Raw genomic sequence first — 24,075 nt, forward strand, 5'->3', positions numbered from 1 at the left:
AAATCATTTTTCTGTAAAAATTATTCCATAATGTTTTCCTTTTGGGTTGTCAAGTTGTTAAATACTACTATTTGTATATGACAGAATTTTTTCTTCTGATTAGTGAAGTAATGTTTTTAGCAGCATTTTTCTTTGTGTTGAAAATTTTGTGATTCATTTCCTCGATAAATGACCATTCTAATTCCAAATGAATGTGTTGTGATTAAACTTGAAGAAGACATCGTACGTACCGTGCCAAACATCTCCCAAACAGTTATCCGTATAAACATATATATGAAAGCAGAAGATTTATAGATATTGATCTTTTTATTCAGACTGAATTAGGCGCTGGTCTCTAAATGTCTAATGCTACATGTACCTAGACTGTTTGTGCATGTACTATTTTACTGCATATCTACTGATATTGACTAATTTCAGATGTTAAAGATAATAATTCTGTTTTCCTTGCAATTTTATTTATTTTGATTCATATGCTTCGCATTCTTTTGAAATAATTAATGCATCTCATAACAAATCAGAGTACAAAACTCCAAAGGTTACTCTATATAATCATGATCCACCAGATATTTTCTCATAATGCTCACACTGCTAGTCAGATCAGATTCGATGTCATTGGATGTTGATTTTTTTTTTTTTTTTTTTTTTTTTGCTTTTTTTTGTTAGCAACCCTTATGATATCTCTTCAGAACTTGCAAGTTTGATCCAGGTAGGGTTTATAGTTACTTGGTAATGGACCTGCTCCAAAAACTATACAATGTAACCTGGTCACTCATCTGGAAAATGTAAGTCAAATCCAGCATCCGATGCAAGTCTGGTAGTGTCCATCCTTAAATGCATCATCAACGCAAGTTGGTCCAGGTAGGGCTTATAGTTACTTGGTAATGGACCTGCTCCAAAAATTTTAACCTGGTCTTTCATCTGGAAAATGTAGGTCAGATCCAGCATCTGAAGCAGGTCTGGTAGTGTCCATCCCTAAACGCATCAGCCATGCAAGTTTGGCCCAGGTAGGGCTTTTCGTCACTTTGGAATGGACCTGCTCCAAAAACTTTAACCTGGTCAATCATCTGGAAGTCGATAAAAAAGGGTAACAACTGTTCCTTCGCCAAGCGCTCTGCACTTTGAAGTGAAAGCTGCGGGTTCTTCGGTGCGACCTTAAAAACCGAGGCCCCGTGTCACGGTGGGCGTTGGCACGATAAAGAACCCTGACTGCTCAATGGCCCAGAGTGCCGAGTAAAGGTCTAAATATGAAGCTCTTCTCATGTATATGGTGACGTCCCTATATGAGTGAAAAATTCTCGGACGGGACGTAAAACAACATAAATCAATCATCTGGAAAATGTAGGTCAGATTCAGCATCCGAAGCAAGTCTAGTAGTGTCAATCCCTAGATGCAGCATCCATGCAAGTTTGGTCCAGGTAGGGCTTATAGTTACTTGGGAATGGACCTGCACCTAAAACTTTGACCAAGACGCCGACGCTAACGCCGACACCGGGGGTATAGCATAAGCTGATCTCGACTTCATCGAGGTGAGCTAAAAATGCAAAATATATTTGTCTGTTTGCTTGCTTAACGTCTTTCAGAATTTTTCATTCGTATTAGGACACCACCAATTACAGGTTGAATGCTTTAAATTAATCCTGTATTTGAGACTTATGACCAATGATGTATCTTTTTGTGCCAGTACCTATAGCTACTGCCAGACGGGGCCTCGATTTATACGATCTCATTCTCCATCCATAGGAATGATTTCCAATAGTACTCAAACCTGCTTCGTGCAAATCTTATTATTCTTTTCTCACCTTTTTTCTATTTGAATAAAATCATTCTGATTTATTCAGAGTGGTCAAATGTTATGTAGAAGGTTCTTATACCATGCTTTTAAACTGAGCACATATGCAAACTCTACCTTCATTTTTTATTCATTTTATAAGCCTTATAAATTTACAATATATATTACAATACAAGCAAAATACGCAAACAAAAACACGTTTTCATTTGTTCCAAAAACCATTACAATTACAAAAACATTCAAGTATATTAAAATGAAATAACACATTTTAAAATTGTTTAGTATTTAAATCTTAAGTAGTAATATATAATCTATCTCTAAAATTAAACTATAATTACTTAAATTCAAGTCAATCAAATATTAATGATGTTTCTTCAAGATTTTTAAAAAAATTGTTTCTTAAAATTTATACGACAAATCTTAAAATTCGTATTCCAGATGCCGATTTGTTAATGTAGATGAAATAAATGTGCTTTTAATCCAGCCATACACAAGAACAGTTACCAACAACGTAAAATCATACAGATATGAAAATAATGTCGTCTATTGTGATGAACATCATATGATTTCTATTCTTTCAGTGAATGATGTCTCAACCAATACCATACTTTAAAAATTTGAACCAAAAAATAATGACAGGAATTTTAAAAATTGTAAGCAGGAAGTACACCTTCGCAATGCCAGGGGTCCCGAGTCAACACGTTGCCATGGGACCCCTGGCCAATTTCATTCAATAGTTCATGGGCTTACTGTAGCGATGTCTCTAAGAAAAAATACCAATCTTGATTTTCTTATCTCTCAACCAACCACATTAAGCCATTCTATGATAACTTGTAACACGTGTATTTCAGGTGTCAACTGAATCCTTTCTGTTTACACTATCTAAATATTTACGAAAGCTTTAATTTGATTACTGCTTTTCAATGTGAGAAGCAAGCCCTTTATCATGGAATGAAATTGGCCAGGGGTCTCACGGCAATGTGTTGATTCGGGGCTCCTGGCATTGCAAGGATGCAGGAAGTATTGTCTTTAAAAGAGAAGAAAACTTTTACTAGCTTAATCGTTTCAAGTTATGTTTCTAAAATGACTATATTCACTGAAGAATTGAATTCTAAATTTTTGACATTCGTGTCACTATACACACACACAGCTGTGCTCATCACAATGCACGTTAGAGCATTTAGAAAATTTATCTGCATAATCGTCCGTGTTTTCACACGTTGAACGCCCAATATTTTCAATTCAATACTTATATTTACATTTCATGATAGATTGATAGAAAATATCGTTTCTTTGAATACTACATGTAGTGTGTTATGCCTGTTTCAATGCTCCTACATCTAAATCTAAGAAACAGCCATGCTCTTCAAAGTGAGCGTGATTTTCGTTTTATGACATTTCATTTGTTCAACGTTTGCGACGTCAAAAGAAAAGTCATAGCTTAACATTTTGACTTTCGGGTCAGTGTTACGGTGTTTTGAATGCCAAAACTTTCCACACTGTTTATATTGATAATACATATGGAAAGTAGATGTTGTAAACCTAAGCATACATTATATATTTCTTTAAGACAGAGGATGCTTAACTCGACCTACCCTCCAATTCTCACACAAGAACAATGTCGTCCTACTCTCCATAATCTCTTAAAGAGAATCCATCTTTGTTTCAAACAGACTGCTATAAATTCTCATTCATAAGCTAATAACCCAGACATTATGATTTTACTTTCACGAGTGACAATTTTTTTTTTCTTTGTCTAAATGCCCAGAAATCAAATGCATGTCTATAGATACTTGTCAAGATCTAGAGTTTATAATTTCGACAAATATGACCGTTTAACATTCTAAAGAAAACAACAGGTAAAGACAACGAACAGTGATCGATTTCATAAAATCACGTAAAGTAAGGTAGGACCGCAAAACGAATGCAAGAATTCTTTTTATTATTGACATGGATTTTGTTTGAATATTCTTCAATCATGGCTGCCAGATACTACTTTATTTTGTGTGCACTCAGAAATTTACTTGTTGTAAAGACATGTATTGTTCAGGTCACCTACAACATGTACAAGTTAATTCTATGTTCCCTGCTCTCAATTTTTAATGGTTAAGGGGAAGGGAGGCTGGTTATGTCAGCAGGGTCTCCTTTTATTATTTTTAGGCTATTTAAGATTTAATGATAAATCTGTTCTGCAATTTTTGAAACAGGAAGAGACCCATTGATAAGTTTTTCATTAAGAAGATTCTTTGCTATATTCTAAAGACGGAAATTGTATTAGATTTCATTGCTAGGTGAAAAGTTAATGTCCGACTTATGTAACCCTTAAAAATTTCAAAATATAGAAAATATAAAATTCTAATTCTAGATAGCAAAAGAAAGGCTTGGTGCTGGACCAATAAAAAAGTTTCAGGTTTTCAAACACTTTCATTAAAATTAATCTTTTTTTTCTCATATGTCTCAAGCTTTTTTGCAATCTTGTAATGCTTATTCCTATTTGCAATATGGCGAGGACTTTTTGCTTTCGTAATTACTGCATTCTTAGAGCAAAGATAATCGACTATTTCCTCCTGGCCCTTTTCAGAAGCAATATACAAAGCCGTTACTTTATCAGATGCTTGGAAATTGATGTCAGCATTTAGTTTTTCTACCAAGAATTTGACAGTTTCCAAATTATTTTCCCTGATCGCAGCCAGCAGTGGAGTATCGCCCCATCCATCAGTAGAATTTATGTTGGCCCCTGTGGTTGTCCTAAGATCCATCAAACACTGAAGCAATTCATTTTTTCCTAAGCTGGCTGCTGCAGTTAGGGGTGTATAAAAACGATGGAAATTTGTATCTAATGTGTTGCTTTTCAGCGGACAGATGTTCTTGCTATTTTCTTGGCAATACGGCAGCAAAAATTTAAGAACTTCTCTACTTCCTCTATAGCAAGCAAGAACCAAAAGGCGTGCATCCTCTTCTAAAGAAGTTCCCATTAGCAAGTTCAATACTCCATCTTTTGCACGATCTATTACAGCTTGCAATATCTCTAGACGAGCGTAATATACAAGCCAGCTGATAGTTTTTATGGATCTATTCTCAGACTGATTTTCAATATAGGTATCTTGAATCAGCAAGTGTTTCAAAATCTCAGATGCCTTGTGAGCTTCTGCTTTGCATGAGGTCACAAGGTCTATTTTCTCCTTAAAGGAAGAATCTTCTGGTATTTTTTCAATAAAGGTCGTCATAAACCTCGGCATATCCATGCTTTTGATTTTAGCCACAAATGTTGTAAGAAATCCATCATAGTCGAATATGTTGCTCATAAAAATCTCATAGAGTTTTCCACATCTGATATCCTCCATTAATCGATCTGCAAGCAAACCGTAATGTTTTTTTTCAATGACAAATTTTAGGTCTTCCTCGGGTTTAACCGAAAAGGATACATAGTTTACAATGTAAGTGATGGAAAAACGCTTGAGGACTTGATTTGCATTATTTTTTCCAAAATGACAAACTGCTACTTCTCCAATGGCGTCGTGTATAAATAAAATTTCTTCGCCTACTCTTTTTGTGTAAGTCCCAAGCATTCGTTCCAGTGAATCAATTATTTCTCTCTTGGGAGTACCCAAATTACAACCACAGCTGTCTAAAATGTCTGTTCGAATGTCATTATTGGGAAAATTTTCCATAGAAATACTTCCATTATTTACAGCACATAACACCAATGACGTATAATCCACTTTCTTGCAATCACGCTCATACATCATCCCAAACTCTTCTAGCAAATGTGCAAAAGGGTTATTGAAAAACGAGACAACATCTTGTGGATTGGACGCAAACAAGTGACAAAGCAATGGAAACATATGCACGAAGGGAAGTGATGGAAGTTGAACATTTTTATACACAGATGCAGCGACCATCTTTTCTTCACAGTGGCGATAAAGGAGACGTTCTTTTTCATCATTTGTTAAACAATGCTCATCGGACTCCAAGTCGAACTTGTATTCAAACAAAATTGATTTTATTTCAGATGCAAGAAAAATTGTCTTCCGACAAGTGATAATGTATTTCGAACATTTGTGCAAGACATTTAACACAGCTTCTTTCCATGTGTCAAACTTGTTGATTGCGGCCTGATCAATACCATATACACCAAAAGCATCATCTTGTATGAACATCTGCTTTTTGTCCATATCCCCATATCTTCTAATTTCCTCAGGGGATGATATCGAAACAATTTCCCATCCTTTTAATTGATGCTCAAGTGCGATGTGTCTTGCTAAAAACGTCTTACCAGAACCTCGTCCACCTATCAATATTGTTATTGGCTTTGATCTTACAGTTTCTCTTGCTTTTTGCGATGCTCTTGTTTCTTCAAATAAAAGGTCATCTTCTATCCATCCCTCTATTTGTGCTCGATTTTGAACTAAAGTTAAAATTCACTAATTAGTTACACTATGTTTGAGACTTAAAAGGTGGATGTAATTATACATGTATAAGAATTAAAGAAAATGTTGTTTCTTGATGTTATGCATGGGATGACAAATGAGAGGAAAATATATTATTACATAATGATGTGTCTTTTCCGCATAAAACATCGTATAACACACCTGTACTCTTATTGCAGGAAAGTAATTTACTTATACACTTTCATGACACATGTATATGTATCTGAACACTTGTCTCGAAGATTCGATTGCGCTATACTTATCATCAAATCTTACACGTATCATATGCCATACTATACAGTTATTGACTGGGATTCGGGCAACATATGATTTGTTGGACCTGAAGGTGAAAATGTTGCCCGAGGCCGCAGGCCAAGGGCAACATTTTCACCTTCAGGTCCAACAAATCATATGTTGCCCGAATCCCAGTCTATAACTGTTTTGTTATACCCTTCACTTAAGATAGAACACTAAAATTTAAACCTTTGAACAGATTTACTCATAATATTAAACAATTCCTTTATAAGTAATAGTTTGGCTTTTTAAATAAAAATGACAGCAACAAAGAAAAAAATATATCATTAAATTATTATAACACGGAAATTATTTATCACAAATCATTTTCCCCATGACGCCAACTTTCAAATAGCATATGCGTTAACTTTTGAAACTTCGGCTATTTCTGTGTCGCCGATATTGAACGACGACTAATAACTTGACGTAACAGTGACATTGCGGTCTAACAATTCCTATGTTGGACTGACAGACCGGTCAATAATGAAACTGCTAGAGCGATGAAAAAACATTTACTCTGTTGGACTTTTTAATTTGTAATAAATATATAGAAAGATATTTATAGGAGTATAACAATTGTATTTATTGCTAAGGTTATGAGAAAATTTAAAAGAAAATATCATTCCCTAAACATCAAGCATTGTATAAATCACCTAGTATATTTTCCGGCATCAATGCTGTAATTGTACATCCAACTGTTGTCCAGTATACCATCTTTCTAAAGGCAGCCACTATGAGATGTATTTCATCACATTCTTTTATAATTCGATGTAAGGCCTGAAAATATATAATTTAAACGTAATAACGTAGAAACAGATAGTCAACATACCCATGTCTTCAGCAATGCAATGTGGCAAAATATATTGAGGACAATGGATCACTTGCCTAATTGAATAGTATATTGTTCAAATTCTTCGTTGTGTCTTATACGAAGCTGAAGAACATACGACTTTATTTTATTGTACAATGTTCAACATATTTGCATGTACATGTATATTGCTAATCTTTTAGATGAAGTTTTCTAATACATTACTATTTCTAATTAAACATACACTATATTACATCAAATTTATAACCCATTTAAATAAGTTGTAACGTTTTATTTTTTCTATGTTTACCCTAATCCTAAATAAACAAATTTAAATCTGTATTGAAATCAAGAGAAAAACTTATTAATATCGAAATGTGTAACAGATTGTCCTGTTTAGTGTTTAGATACCATGACCACATTGTACATTAAAATCAGAGATGGACAAGTAGATCTCTATTTAGCTGTGTAAAAATGTTTTAATAGAAACTGTAGATGCGGTACCATCTTGAAGATTAAAAAAAAACTAAATATGAACATACAAACGGACAGACAAGAAGACAAATCAATTATTGTTAAACTGTCTTCTTCATTTCATCAAATAAAATGAAATGGAAAAATCAACTACATACACCTGAAGAAATCTAACATTATTTACCTCGGTCAACGTATTCCACATAATGCACAATTTTTCATGGGAAATGGTAGGACTCTTAATTTGTTCTAAATATTGATGGCATCTCTCAAGATCATCTGGTTGAGATTTTTTATCGTTTTCAGGATTTACATTCCATCCCCTAGCAGGAGGATCTATCTGGAGGACAAACTGTAGAAGTTTGTACAGAATTCCAAACGAAAGATCTTCAATTCTCCATGTTCCATTTAAAACTGAAATGTCAAAAATGTCTTCCAAATTACTTGTTTATGTTTAAAAAACATTAAGTCATTTTGTACATTCATCTTTTTTATGATGTTTTTTCTGAATATTTGAATATGTAATTATTTTCTTTTAGTTTTCTATGTGTTTTTTGTAGTTTCTCAATGTCTGAAAATACATCAATTTCCAATCCAATTTTAAGAGAACTTAAATATCAGAAAACGTTTTATGTGCATTCTGCCTTACTGAATGTGTTTTATAGAAGTGTAAAAAAAGACTTCATTTTACGAATATGATATGCCTCAATTCTATTCTCTTTATTGTTTGTTGTTATTAACATATTTACAAATCTGAAATCATTATTGAAGATATCATTACAACGTATAAATGTAATATGATTAATTTATCCTATTCTTACCAATATGCACATGCATTTGTGTGAGCCTTTCATTCAATGTAAAAAGTGAAGATAATGATTAGTGATAAATTTATCAAATTATTACAACAAAACACATCGATTTTCATGTAAGTATAATTTTAAAACTCAAATATATTCACCTTTCTCTATCTCCTCTTTTTCCTCGTCATCTAGTTTATCTTCAACTGACGATTTTACGCTCTTCAAAAAGTCAACAAATCTCCCTTTAATTCTGCATGACACGAAGGTACGCACTGTCAAAAGTACAAGAAACTGGGCAATTTCTTTTTGGACTTTGAGCTTGTCATCCAGCGGTGCAGATTCTTTGCCTATATGGTAAAAAGAATGAAAGTAACAAGTAAAGTTAAAATGACAAAGAAATTTGAAAGACTGTTGATTCAAATGGTAATATTTTTGCTCAACATTTACCATGAGACTAACTTACACATCCTCTAAAACAAATAATAGGTTGTTAATGAATAATAATTCAAAACAAATGAAAGGCTGCCAAAATTAAAAAAAAAATCAAATGACTAGTCTGAGACCGTCAACATTATTAAAATAATTTTAAACAAATAAAAAAATCCTTACAGTTTTCCTACTTTTGAAGGTTATTCAGAAAAAAAATATTTTTCTTCTGTTAGTGTTTGGAAAAAAAAAAACAACTTTTCATTTTTTTAAATAAAAGTTACTGATGAATTACCCTTCAATACCTTTAAAAACACAAACGTTTCGTTCCCTGCTTGGTACACATTTTTCACTGCTCTTCACAAAAAGGCGATAAACGCCCGAATCTTCACTTCCACAATTGTTAATGATCAAACAGGGAACATATAAATCACCCCGGCTTCCTTTGTATTTTTCATCTAAAATATTAAGGTTTTCCCATTTCTCTTCCTTTCTTTTCTGCCAGAAAACACCTTGAACCTCAACAATACTTCTTATTTCTCCCAGAAGAATAATCGTATCTTTAAAATTTACTTTGATGTGCCTCTCCGAAGGTTGAATTATCTTGGCTGACGTTGCTCCACGCGATACTGCAAAGACAAAATGAGAAGTCAAAACTTCTGGTGATACTTTGCTTTATTATCTCAAAAATATTACTTTTGTTTGATAATAGCCAAAACCTCATTGAAAAGAAAGCCTGCAAAAAACGGGGGTTACTGAAAAAGCCGAAATTTACTGTGTCAAGAGATATTCTATCCCAGATGTATTTATCTTTTATTAGGCCACAACAAGAATATGCTGTTGAAGTTTGGTCTGGATGCCAAAGACATGCATTGAAAATCTTGAACAAGTTCAATTATTTGCTGCAAGAATAATCACTAGGCTTACAATTACTGCTTCAAAAAAATCATTATATTTGAAAACAGGTTTGGAACCTTTGAATACAGAAGAAACAGAGCAAAACTAAAAACAATGTATAAAATGCACAATAATTTAGTACCTACTTAATATATACAAAGTTTATTACCTGATACAAGAGGCAATATTTCAGGATACAATAATAGGAATTCCTGAAACTAATCTTTGCCAAAATACAGATTAGAATTATTTAACAAATCATTTATTCCTGATACTGTCAGAAAGTGGAATTCACTTAGTCTTAAAGCTTGGGCGGCAACTTCTATGAAAATTTTTCAAAACGGTCTGCACAATATTGTACAACCTACGAAATATTTTTCGTATTGAAAAAAGGTTTTTGAACATAATTCATACAAGATTAAAACAATATTGTATTTTAAACTCTGACTTATTTCGCTGTAACTTAATAACCAGTCCAAATTGTTCATGTGGACTAATAGAAGATGCATACCATCTGTTTTCCGCTTGTAAAAGTTATGCAAAAGCAAGGAATTCCTTAATGAATAAGCTATTGTCATTTAATACTTCATACGTTATAGATATACATTTAATGCTATGGGATGATGATTCTCTTACTATAGAACAAAAATGCTGAACTTTTCAAGATTATTCAAACTTTTCTAAATGAATGTGGTCGCTTTTCAAAAAGCGCTTAATTTTTTTTACCAATGTAAATCTATATTTGTACATTTAAAGAAGATCTATTTTCTTTCTATTATAGAAACTACTATGTATATGAGTAGACCATATATATACATCTATTTTAATTTGGCAATTTTACAAAATGTTGTATTAGGAGAAGACTATCTAAGTTTTTAAACTTGTTTCTAATCCTTTTGACTCTTTATCAATAAAATATGTTCAATTCAAATTCATTTCAAGAGTCAAAACAATTTGTGTTTATAATCTCTGAATTTCCATAGTTTACACTAAGATTGAGCACAATATTATTTTGGTAAATTTTACTTCACACTGTACTCGTTAATTGGGCATATATAACCCTTTAATAATGAGGCACAAATTTGTGTTGATTCTATACGGAAAAAAAGTAGTAAATATGTCGTAATGAAAAAATTTCAAGATACTGAATATTTACCATCATTTTAATAACTGTGTACTAGGTTAGTTTCTTACGTTTATTTTGTGAAAATGTTAATTGTTTAGCAAAATAAAAAACAGTCCATGAGAACTTTTTTTTCAATTTATCGAATTATCATTTGGCAATAAACGAGTTATTCCAATCCCTTAGGTTATTTTCACACCTTGACCACGACAAGAAGTAACTGACGCATTAGGATACGAACCACTATCTAATGAGTTGAAAAACGTTTCTTAAATTGTCCTGTACTCATTCTGATGAATATAAGAATCTTATAATTCAATAATTAGTAAATGACAATATCTATGTTTATTTATTGAAATCTTTTGAAAATCTTTAACAATTCATATCAATATGATAAGTAATATGACGTTTAGTATCAACCTGGATCTTGGTCTCCACTGTGACAGTAATTCACAATTTACCCTTATAACCTCGACCTTAAAATAGAGGAATGGTCAGATCCTGGGTCTCAATATATAGGATGATGCACAATTTTTGGCACTGGTTTTAAAACTCAATGTCTCCATACATGGAAAATTTTCAAATTTCAATAATTAGACCAATATCCCGCACCAAGGCCATTTTTTGCTCGAATTAAAAAAAAAATGGGTAGGGACAGAATGATTACATGTACGAGGGTCGTTCAATAGATAATGCAACAAACAGTATATCATAGTAAATATAGATCTATTTAATTTTATTTTTTCACAGTTGAAACGTTCAATTAAAGAGCAACTTATCACAGAAAACCCCATGATTTTCCCTATTGTCCTCGCAAAGAAATCCACTTTTAAAGTATACATGGTCACTACACTGAGCTGAAAATTGTTTAAAATGATCTCTGCCAAAAAGATGAAAATGAGAGCCTATATGAAAACTGTGCTTCTTCACACAAATCGCCGAAGAGCTAATATTAAAGATGCGATTTTTGTATGTGGAAAGAATAGTCTTTAACGTTGTATAGTTTTCAGATTGATTCAGAAATTCGAAAGTAAAAAAGGAGAGCTAAAATATAAAAGTCAAAATGGTCGATTGAAATTTGTAAGGACACCAAAAATAATCGATGCTATGTGCAACATGATATCTGAAAATGTCAGATTTACATCCGAAGACTTGGTTAGAACACTGAGCATTTCATTGTCATAATATTTTATAGAATTCTGACAATGGAAATGAATATAATAATATTTCTATTAGATACCTGTAGGTGCCTTATTTTCTTAAAATTGCCTAAGGGAAAAATACGCATTAAATGTACCATCGCTCTATTTAAAAACAAATATTTTTAACAAAATAGAAAATTTGTTAAATTTGCGTGATGGATGACAAATCATGGGTGCACTTTTTATAACCAAAAAGGAAGATCAATAGTAAAATGTGGAATCAAATAAAAAGCTATCGTTCTTATTATTGTAAAGAGAAACAAGGGCCCCATGCATGTTTTATTAGTTTTCATTTTTTTTTCAATAGGTCCAGTAAAACATGTACATACACCCTAAGAAAGAACCATCAATGGTAACTTTTATGTTCAAATTCCACTGAGGAAAGGTAAACAGTTTTCCTGCAAAGGAAGTCCAAATACCGCCCCCAGAGTAATTTTCTTGCACCTGACAATGCTGCATATAAGCACAGAGAAATAAATAAAATTCTGAAGAAAAAAAAAGATTACAGAGATTTGCCATCCCCCAGATTCGCTAGATCTCAGCCATTGTGAGATCTTTTTATTCCAAAAATGCATGAAAACAATCAAAGGATTGATTAATTATTGTTTAATGTCCCTCATCCAGGTAAAATACTTTCTCCTAAAGAGAAAATAAAAAACAAACCTGGCCACTGAAAAGCTGAATATGATGATGTTGAATCACCACTCTTTTGTCTCTGTTGTCTTTCATTGTCTGTGAACAAACCAGATCAAAGCATCAATAGAAAGAAAAAAAAAATAAACATTTTTTGATTTACCTTATATGTATACATGCATATACGAATATATGTAAATATATTTAAAGTCCACACCAGACTGAACATCAACAACAGCCAATGTTTTTCTATTTGTTTCCTCTGATGAAGTACCCCCAGTTTTATTTATAGCAACTGTATCATCTGGACTAGTCTTCTCTGTTCCCACATCTTGAAAAAAATACAAAACAATAAATTGATTGACTAATCAATATACATTATAGTCTTGTACATGTTTGTAGCAAAAGATTTGGACAGCTTGAATTTTTTTTAATATTCAAATAAAAAGACAGGTTAATTTCGAGTGTAAGTTGATCATGTAAAAAAATCCATCAAGGTCATTTTCTCATACAATTTTATGTTTAATTTAGTAGAAATAACGTACAACTATTCTACGTACCATTTGTCAAAGACAAACTTAAAGGCCATTTTTAGATGCAACTGCTGTCACATTCCGATGGACAAAAATTCCAATTACATTGCAAAAAATCAATTACATGCAATTATCTTTACAAAAGACATCACAGAGCCATGATGAAACAAATACTGTACAAACGATTGCAACTGTGAAGTGTGCAGGGATTCATATTTTAGTTCAGGAGCCTTGGGTTTCTATAAAACAAACGTTCAAACATATAAATTATGGATAGTTGTGTACTTTTAAAGACAAGTATACCATTTAAAAAGGCATATACATGTATCAACTCACACTAAAATGAGAGAAGCTTGCAAGAAATTCCAATGTCTCTTTCGAGGTCTCAAAAATAACAAAAAAACTTCCATAAGAGTTATAGTGTGTTGACATGATAGAAAATAACCTTGCTCTACATTGTTGGTTATTTCTTACCTGCACACTCACTTGTCATTTTGTTCAATAAAGATGATGTGAAAATGAAATGGTTTGTGTCTTTAAAAAAACTCGTAGTCACAAAAAGAATACAGGTGCTTTGATCAAAGGTGCCTTTTTAAATTATTAGTCTTTGACAAATTGCAAATTCAAACAGTTATGGGGGTATTTCTACAATCTTGATTATAATATCTGGAACCTTAGTTACAGTATCCATGCTGAGACTAAAACTGAAAATGTTTCTCCAAATATGTTGTTAAAATTCCTGTTTACAATGTTTTCTATCTCACATCACTAAGTTATGACATCTAAACAGCTCAACTAAGACATCACTCATAAGACAGAATTTTAAAAAAAATCCTATCCCACTCTCGAAAAAAAATCCATATCTAACTAGAAAAAATAATGAATATCTTGTATTTCTCTTGTTTTACATATTTTTTAAACATTTTATATGTGATTCTGATCTGAAATTGTTTTGATGAGGTTTGTGTTTTAATGGAGAATAAATTTGGTGGTATTTCTTTGATATTTGAGTCTTTAGTGTAATAAATTACCATCCGTATATTTCATCATATCTTCTTTTTTCTTTAATGTTGATGATGTTTTTGATGCAAGGGAAGGCGATGATTCAGTTCTTTTTACCAGGGTTTCCTCTTGACCTATGAATGTAAAGAAAATATTTCAATTTAATGTTTACATGTACGTATGTATTATCGAAAAAAAAAAGTTGAGAATCTTTTTCAATACAAGACAAGCAGTTTTCTGATTAATAAAATTCTCTGCCCTCAATCATGATTATATATACACAAATATAAAAGAGCCAAAAACAAAACAAAAAAAATAAATCATCACATTGTCAAGTATTAAAAATAAGAAACACGGTATTACGATATGAAACATTATGAAAAAAAAAAGACTAGAAAATATTCACAAAAAATATTAAAGAAAAACAAAACAAAATAAAATAAATGAATAAATAAAAGAAAAGAAAAAACACACTCACAAACTGAAATAAAAACACAAGCAAAAGCTTTCTACTATTATTATGATAAGAATGCGACGGGATCTTCCATCATAGGAATAGAAAAGGCGAGTCCATAGATGAAAGAGAAAGTTCACAAATATTTTATTTCATGACAAATATCGAGGAAATGATGAATCAATAAAAGTGAAACAAAGCTGACCTGAAAGGAAAATGACAAACTCATACAAATTCACTCACATTTTAATTATTTATTTAAATTGCAATAGTTTAAAATCAATATTAAATTATTTCTTACCAGTTTCAAAACCAAGATTCTGTAAGGAATATCTTAGGCTAAATTGCATTCAAAATTTCTCGCAGGAGAATATCGACCAATAATTAAAGTAATGTCCAGATCAAAAGAAATTACTCATACATAAGTATTTATACTAGCACTCACACATTCGCACAGAGCAACCACACCCCACACATACTGGTTCTACCACTCTCATCCAGGAATACACAATACTCCACAAGACAATCACGTGCCATCCAAACACAATCACGTGACACGGTACGCGCTACAAACAAGAACACAATACAAACACTATGATAAGGACCACAAATGAATGAATGAATGAATATTTACATCCACTGAATATCATTTCCTTTGTTTCATATAAAAACCATTGCCATTTATCAGTGAGTAAACGACACTGAGCAAGCCACCTGCATAGATTTCTTGAGCCTTGGCTGTTCCATTAATTAAGCATACAATGACATATATATCTATAATACAATATTTAACAAATTTAATTTTACTTTGAATGTTTTTTTTAATATACGGATATAAATATAAACAATAAAATGACTTTCTTTGTTTGTTAGTACGGGAATTAACGTCGCAGCTATTGCAGAAAAAATTTATACATGTACATGTATAACCCGCTTATGCAGGTAATGTTTTTTTTGTACAATAGCTATGACATTAATTCCCATACTAACAATCGAAGAAAGCATTCTATTGTTTAAATGATGAATGCATGAATGATGTTATACTACAGCTATAGTACTTATACTATCTGTACTACTAGTAATTCTAAATAAAATAAAAACAAGTAATTGTGTCACCCTGTGACAAGAAGTAGTATTCTGTTTATAAAATTTAAGGATACAAGGTATAAATACAAGGTATATACAGTGCAGTAAGTAAAGAGGCATTATTTTCGATGAAAAAGTGGTACATTGCTACATCATTAATTGTTGAAAATATTTTTGTGCTTGCATTTGCAGACCTGACATGTATATATCTATGTAGTTTTACCTTAGCATATATTACTTTTTATGCTGTTTATTTCCCAAAACTCAGAATTCATACATGTTAACTCTACTGCTTTATGCAGAAGTCTACCGCTTTTTTAACTCCATCTCCCATCTACCGCTTTTATTTAAAAAATTACCGCTTTTCTATAAATTTGGTTTTAGTTCTCTTGGATAGCCATTTTTGAAGCCACTATGTCATAAAATCTCATTGAATTTTAAAGAGCTCGCGTGATTTTAACTCGGAGCATACAACATGTACAGACACTTTTTTCCATACTGATGTTAACACAGTATGTTTCGAGCACATGTTCTGACAATGACTAGTACACACATCCCCGTGATTACATTGATTACAACAAATTTCATCAACACCCTCGCCAAGAAAAAGGGAGAGATAGTATTCTAAAACCTGGATGAAAATGCTTGACTTTGTTCATCAAAGTGAAAAAAGGAATCAGGATTAATTTATTACTTTTTTAATTACTTTTTCGCGAGAAATCCAATCTTCTTTTTTACTAAATACAATAAAGTTTTAGATGGGTACATTCCTCTAATTATTTCTAAAATCGGTAGGGAAGAAAGTAGTTCACTAAAACGAAATAGTTCCTTAAATTTCAAGCAGTATATAAAATAAGTAGGTCGTCTGAACTAAAGATGCTTGACATATATGAAAGAAGAGAAAATTCCACGTTCAAAACCATTTTCATTTTTGTGTTAACTTTGGAAGGAAAGGAATTGAATTTTATGATAACTTTTCTGACTTTGGGAATTACCCTACTTTTACTTTCATTTTCAGATGTTTTTGCGAACATGTGCATTTTGCCGGAAAACTAATCTGACATGCCACCTCGAGAGTTTAAGAAGTGAGAGAGAATTTGACAAGCTTTCATTTGAAGGGTGTCCCATCCTTCAACGAAAATTAGGGGAGGAGCTGTTTGAGATAACGTCAACTCTGTCGCCTATGGGAAATGTATTAGTGGACTGTACCTAGATCTGAATTATATAATGACACCGTTTGCTCTATTTGACAGTTAATGAACATTGACAATTATTGCTTTCAGGCTGTATCAGCAAAAATCACTCTTAAAAAGGCTAAAGCAGCCACTGACTCAAAGCTTTAACTTATGAGCATGAAAAATATTTATTTGCATAATTTATGTAGTGTTTTTGTCCACTTAATTGCACTTGACATGCATTTTATTTTAATTACTGCAGTGGTCATTTGAGACAATTTCTACACACATATCTCAAACTCAAAGAGTAAAGCACTGCGCACAACACCTCATTCTCCCTCTTTTTCATCACAGTAGGTTAACATGTATGCAGAATTTGCTGTTCTATATTACATGTACTATAGTTTTGACTAATAGTCCGATTCTGTGAATAATTTGTTTTGACATTTTTTATCTATTAACTGGTGATCTATTGCCTGTCACACAACTGATCCATAGACCAATGATGTCTTCCATTAGCAGACACATCATCAGGATTTCAGCTTTTCCTCCAAATTCTAGTTTACATCTTTTATTTATTCTTTTCATTTTTCAGTTTTCAATTTTTGCTGGCAAACATAGTGTAATTTAGGCTTTGCAAAATATAATAAACTACATGTATCACTTACCAAAACATGCTAAAAACCTATAAAATTACCCTCCAAACTTTAGGAGTTATGCATGATTTAGTGTTTCAAGACTTTATGAGTGATATGATTGCTTTCTGTGACACATATAAACAAAAACATACACAAATTCCTAGCTCTTTGATTGGCTGAGATTCAACATTGTAGAAAAAATACTACGTTATATTCCCCTTCCACATGACCTTCCACATCAACATAAGGGTTAATTTTGTTTTTTGTAGGTTGGATAAAAAATATAGAAAATCCAAATTGATAAAAACCATTTTGGCAAGTTATTTCACTGGCACCCTTCTTCCAGTCTAGTTAACATAACATTCAGGCACATATAATCGGAAAGAGGACTTACCCCCCCCCCCCCCCAAAAAAAAAAAAACCTCTCTTTCTGAACACAAAGGACTTCAGTATAAAATGTTCATTGAGAGGCTGGTCCCCCATTAATGAACTCTAAAACATGATGAACAGTAATAAAAACATGGACTTAAGTATGACTGTAATATTAAGTACCTGCTATTAACTTCATCTGTGTATCCTCCACTTCACCTATGAAATGCAAAAACTCATTAAAGCATAAATAAGAAAAAAACTTAAACAACTTTTCTTTAAACAAAATGCCTTCCTTTCCTTACCAGAAGTATTGACATTTAGAAACATGAAATACCTTATTGTGAAATATATATGATATCATTTATATATATTATATAAATATATATGAATAAATATTGTTTTAAAGGGAAAGTAAAAATTTACAAAGGTACCAATTTCCTTTTTTGCTTGTTTTCCATGCCTCCAACAATTAACTTTGTAGAAAATGCTTTCTTTATCTTGAACATGTTTTCCCCTTTTTCGATTCCTCCTCCAGAAAAATAACACTGTTAGGAGGACTATGACAAATATCGCAGCTGTTATACAGGTAGCAGCAATTTTAACGGTTGTCTGACTGAAAAAAAAAATTATAACAAGTCTCTCTATACAAATCTTTGACTATAACAGCTGATATACAAGAATCTCGTGGGCAAAAATGCTCACAAGAGTAACTTAAGCCCTGCTTTTTTACAGGGGATATCTAAAAAGATTTTGCGATGAAAAAATGTAAATCCCCATAATTATTACCCCATCTTATTATTTTCAAGGGATCTCTGAAACCACATGACATTGGAATATTTCAATATAAATATCTAAATTATTGCCTTTCAGTTATCAAGAAAATTCTTCTCTTGTATATAAGGGTGAAACGTTTACTGAATTTTGTAAACATTTAAACGGACAGCAGTAAACGAAACGGTACCGTTTAAACGGGAGAATATTCTGTGTTGAATTTTCATGGCTACTTACTCATGAAGCTCTAATTTAATAAACAATTCTTTCACTTTAATGTAGGTATGAGTTGTTATTACTATTTATTTGTTGCTCCTTATGACAGTCAGGGGTGAGACTGAAATCCGTCATTTCTGAAAAATGATGGATAATCGTCATAATTACTAACTACGTATTTTCGTCATTTTTGTCAATATGACTTACTATCGTCATATTTTCTTTTTCAACTTAATTCTTCTAGCCTGCTTACATAAAAGCGAAGTTTGAATTCACCGCTGAAAGAAGAGTGTTTACGCAAGTTTCATTTCATCCAGGTCACTAATTACTGCCGACCACGTGCGTTAGAACATCAACATGGAAGGTGAAAGTTATTATTTAGCGGTAAAATGTCAAATTTTGGTAGAACTAATTCGCCATTTTTACATGGCTTTTAAACCTATAAAAACATATAGTACACCGTCTGGAAGAATACGTACTTGTAGAGAAAAGTCTCGACAAAAAGTTAAAGCCATAAAAAAGTAGTGCGCCCCGTAAAACAAGCGAGATATTTCAGTGCGCCCAGACCCTCCATTTTGAAAAAAGACGGCATATCGTCATTTTCGTCTTCTTTCCTATTTAATGCAAATAAATTGACAAATAACTCTTCCACTCTTATTTTTGCTTGGGAAATTTGTACTGTCGACATAACCAGTATTGTAGTCAACTGTATTGGAGAAATCAAGTTTGTTTACGATGTTTTTTGTCCTTTTTTCGGTTGGTGGATCTAACATTTTTCAAAGAGAGGTAACTCGGTATTCTAGAAACACTCTAAATTTTTATGACTGTTTTTCGTCATTTTCTTAAAAATGACGAGTTTAAGTCATAATAAAAATTTTATTTTATGACTAAAAAATCGTCATTTTAAAAATGACTGATTTCAGTCTCACCCCTGACTGTATGACGAAAGAATTTGAGGTGCATTAAACGCATTCACTTTCTACATCGTCACCCAATATGTTTGGCTACATACTGGACGTAGAAAAAGCATTATAAAATTAAACTGCAAAGATGGATCTTTTAATCCCGAATTAAGTATAACAAGACCTGCTGAGTGTATTGAAACACTTTTCACAGACTGGTGAAAACGTATATATTTATTAAATCAGAGTATATCAAGTTTTATATTTCAAAAGTCATAAAACATCGCTAGTATTCGCAACTCGAAAATCGGAATTAAATATGTTAGTCTAAGACCGTATCAGGTTTTAGATATTTTTGTTTAATATGTTTCCGGTATCGATTAAAACAGAAAACAGTTGCTTATCAAATCGTCAAAGACGGTGTTTCTTTGGTAAATATGATATAAAACAACTTGTTTGTGTTAAACTTTATTTCTGATAGACATTGATAATAACCTTCATGTAAACGTTTACTCAATCTGTAAACGTTTAGAGCATATAATCGAAACGTCGCCGTTTACACGTGTAATCATTTCGCCCTTACTTGTATATACATAGTTTGTAACTAGAGTGTTCCAAGGAGCTCTCTTGTTGCCTGTTTATAGCATCATTAAGAAAGTGAACAAATCTAATTTTTAAAAAGTGCATGGTTAGCTATTTCATTGCTACTAGTTCTTGGAGAAAATGACTGCAAAGAATTAATTTTAAAAAATTAAAAGAAAAAACAGCCATGGATAGTATATGTATGACTACTATATAGAGAATCTGACAATAAAATAGGAATAGGATTCTCCAAATCTGAAACCAAAAATAAATGATACAAGAGATGTTTGTTAAAACACTAATGCCCCCCCCCCCCCCCCCCCAAATAATTGGAATTTTTCCAAGTCCAAGGGGCATAACTCTGTCCGAAATTGCTTGATCGTACCAAAAAAAGAAGTTGACCTAGATATTCTTATGATAAATCTGTAAACTAAATTTCATTTCAGTATGTGCAACCTCTGTGAAGAAAATGAATGGAAACTGCAAATAATTGGAATTTTTTTAAGTCCAAGGGGCATAACTCTGTCAAAAATTGCTCGATCATACCCAAAACAGAACTTGACCTAGATATTCTTATAATAAATCTGTATACCACATTTCATTTCAGTATTAGCAACCTTTGCGAAGAAAATGAAGGGAAACTACAAATAATTGGAATTTTTCTAAGTCCAAGGGGCATAACTCTGTCTAAAATTGAGTGATAGTACCCAAAACAAAACTTGACCTAGATATTCTTATGATAAATCTGTATACCAAATTTCATTTCAGTATGTACAACCTCTGCAAAGAAAATGAATGGAAACTGTTGGTCGACCAACAGACTGCAGCAACATGAGCAAAGCAATATGCCCTCCCTTCTTTGAAGGGGGGCATAAAAATTGAAATTGCTAAAAATTATGACAAGTAGGTCAAAGGTCAAGTTAGACCATTAATTAAGGTATTTCACAAACACTTCAGAGCCAAACAATAGATTTGCAATAGATGTGCAAAATAGCAAATCTATACCTCTTACAGTTTTCTAAGATATACAGGTATGGTGTGACAGATGAACAGACAGCAAGACATGTTGTCTTAATTTGTAGGCAACACAAAAATTCTGTGAAAAGTCTGTTAGATCAGTTCTTTACAGCTTCAGTCTGATTACATAAATCAGTACACAGTCAAGTAGACTACTCTAAGAAACATAAAACATTACTCAGTTTATCAGTTTTAGGGAGCTTTTTCTTACTGTCTTGGGGGGAGGGGGGTGCTGTCAGTAAAAACTACTATAATTGTAATTTTTGATCAAAAACCTTAAGCATTTAAAAGGAACCAAACATAAAACGTTCATGCTTATAAATCTTGTACCCTACTACATACCTGAACATTACTCAGATAGTAACTGGAAAGATATTTTCAAAAGTGATAACAATTTAAAAGTTTCCTTCTATGATACTAATGGCATTAAAACCTACCTAATATTAGAGCTATCTGTACTGGTGGAGCCACCCAAAGAAGAATCATTTATCAGAAAACAATCAGGATCTAAAAAAAATTGCAAAATCAATGTGCACACTTCAAAACTGGTTTTAACTTACAACTAAGAAAAAGCTATATTTTTGCTCTATCGTTAAAATGATATTGTCCTACAGAACCGGTTTAACGACAGAATTTGTTCCCTGTATTGGGAATAAAGCAAAACAAACATGGGCGATAACTCGAACTCAGTGCGTTCACTATGATCAATCCAGAGAGTTCCGAATGTCAACATGGCATGTAAATTTGAAACGAGAAAAAGCATTGAGAAAATGAATTGAATTTTCATCTTTATATGGATTATTTTTTCGGTTAAAAGGCATAAACAATTTCAAAATGGTTTGTTATGATTAATTTGGTAGTTATTTTCAGTGCAGCTCCTTTTGTATACTTCAAAATCACTTCAGAGCGGATTTGCTCCAATTTGCTACATTGCAAGTATATGGGACATATTCTAACTGTGGTGAGGGCTTGTCCCAAGACACAGTTAGATTATTCTAACTATATTTTGGCATTACAAAACTCTACAACTCACAATTTAAGATACTTACACTTGTAAATTTCATCACTATAGTAGAAACCTTTTGGACAACTATTGGAGGAATTTGTGCAAGCATATCGATTCAGATCCCCCGTTCCTGACAGCACATAGCAATCAAATGCATCATCTGAAAAGAATTTCAAAATTATCAATTTTTTAAGAAAATTGCAGAGCATACAAATAATAAATTATTGCAAGTATATACCATAATGCTGCAGAAAAATGAAAGAAAAATCATAATCTGCAGTTTACTAAGGCAACACTTGAAATCACTGCATTAAGTGGGAGGGTTTGGAACAAAAATGGGGAGAGGGGTGCAACTGTGTTTTGAATTTTAAAAAAGTCAACAGTAGATAATTGTAGAAGAAAGACACTCCCTTATAACTACACAATGTCTGCAGATATTAATTGTAAATTTGTCAATTAAATATTCATAAATATCAAGTGCATTTGTTTATTTAGTGGATTAATTTCAGGTTCAGTAGAAGTTGTGCAATATAGTCATTACAGTGACCATTAATGTTTGACATAAATTAACATTAAACTTAAGAAAAATCAGATATAAATACATATTAAATGGTCATTGTATTGCATAATTTCTACTGAATCTGAAATTAATCTACTAAATAAAATTAATGATCACATGACTGTTTTTTGTCATTTTCTAAAAAATGACGAGTTTAAGTCATAATAAAAATTTTATTTTATGACTAAAAATCGTCATTTTAAAAATGACGGATTTCAGTCTCACCCCTGACTGTTGAACATGCCAAAATGAGTTTAAATGACCTTGGGTCAAGTTTGTTTTGGCACCTTCAGGTCATAAGCAATCTTTGTACCAAGTATGAACTTCCAATGATTCTCCATTACAAAGTTATAATCGGGACAAGATTGCACAGACAAACAGACAACTAGAGAAATGGATGGACGGACACGGTGATTCATATATACTCCCCCAAACTCTGTTTGCTGGAGGTACATGTATCATTACCACAATATTTTATCCCTCATGCCATGAAAACTAAACCCCACAGAAATAAGTGAATTAACCATAAAAGACATTTGAAAGATTAAATATGAACAACAGATCATCGCTATGTCTTCAATTTACCTCAGGTGAGCATTTTGATCCATGGGCCTCTTGACTTATTAATTTTTAAATTTTAACCCCCCCCCCCCCCCCCCCAAAAAAAATGTTAATAGTACATATACTTACTTATTTGAGGGGTACCATATCGAGTGGCATTAAAACAAAACTCCACAAGTTTTGTATGGTTACTGTTAGGTAGACAATGGTATCTATATTTGTTGGTGCTGTCTGTTCTGCATTTAAGACTCTTTGAGGCTATATCCCACAGAGTTTTGTTCAATGGGCAAGCTTCAACTTTGTATACATTGAAAGGATAGTT

The 24,075-nt window shown here is 32.3% G+C and overlaps 1 protein-coding gene across 1 annotated transcript; it reads right to left on the minus strand.

Annotated features, from left to right (window-relative positions):
* Positions 1-2,003: 2,003 nt before the first annotated feature.
* On the minus strand, positions 2,004-24,075 carry LOC133188412 (uncharacterized). The gene is made up of 13 exons (XM_061323828.1): positions 23,883-24,075; positions 22,677-22,793; positions 22,065-22,134; positions 18,571-18,752; positions 18,320-18,355; positions 14,444-14,548; positions 13,097-13,210; positions 12,910-12,978; positions 9,330-9,653; positions 8,757-8,945; positions 7,980-8,209; positions 7,167-7,290; positions 2,004-6,197 (listed from the first exon to the last, which is right to left on the minus strand). Exons 5-13 carry the CDS (start codon positions 18,333-18,335, stop codon positions 4,204-4,206), a joined length of 3,165 nt encoding a protein of 1,054 aa, XP_061179812.1. The 5' UTR covers positions 18,336-18,355; positions 18,571-18,752; positions 22,065-22,134; positions 22,677-22,793; positions 23,883-24,075; the 3' UTR covers positions 2,004-4,203.

Source organism: Saccostrea echinata, unplaced genomic scaffold, assembly GCF_033153115.1.
Source record: "Saccostrea echinata isolate AGI-Se365-2 ecotype Australia unplaced genomic scaffold, CSIRO_AGI_Sech_v1 ptg000016l, whole genome shotgun sequence".
In the NCBI taxonomy this organism is placed as follows: Eukaryota; Metazoa; Mollusca; class Bivalvia; order Ostreida; family Ostreidae; genus Saccostrea; species Saccostrea echinata.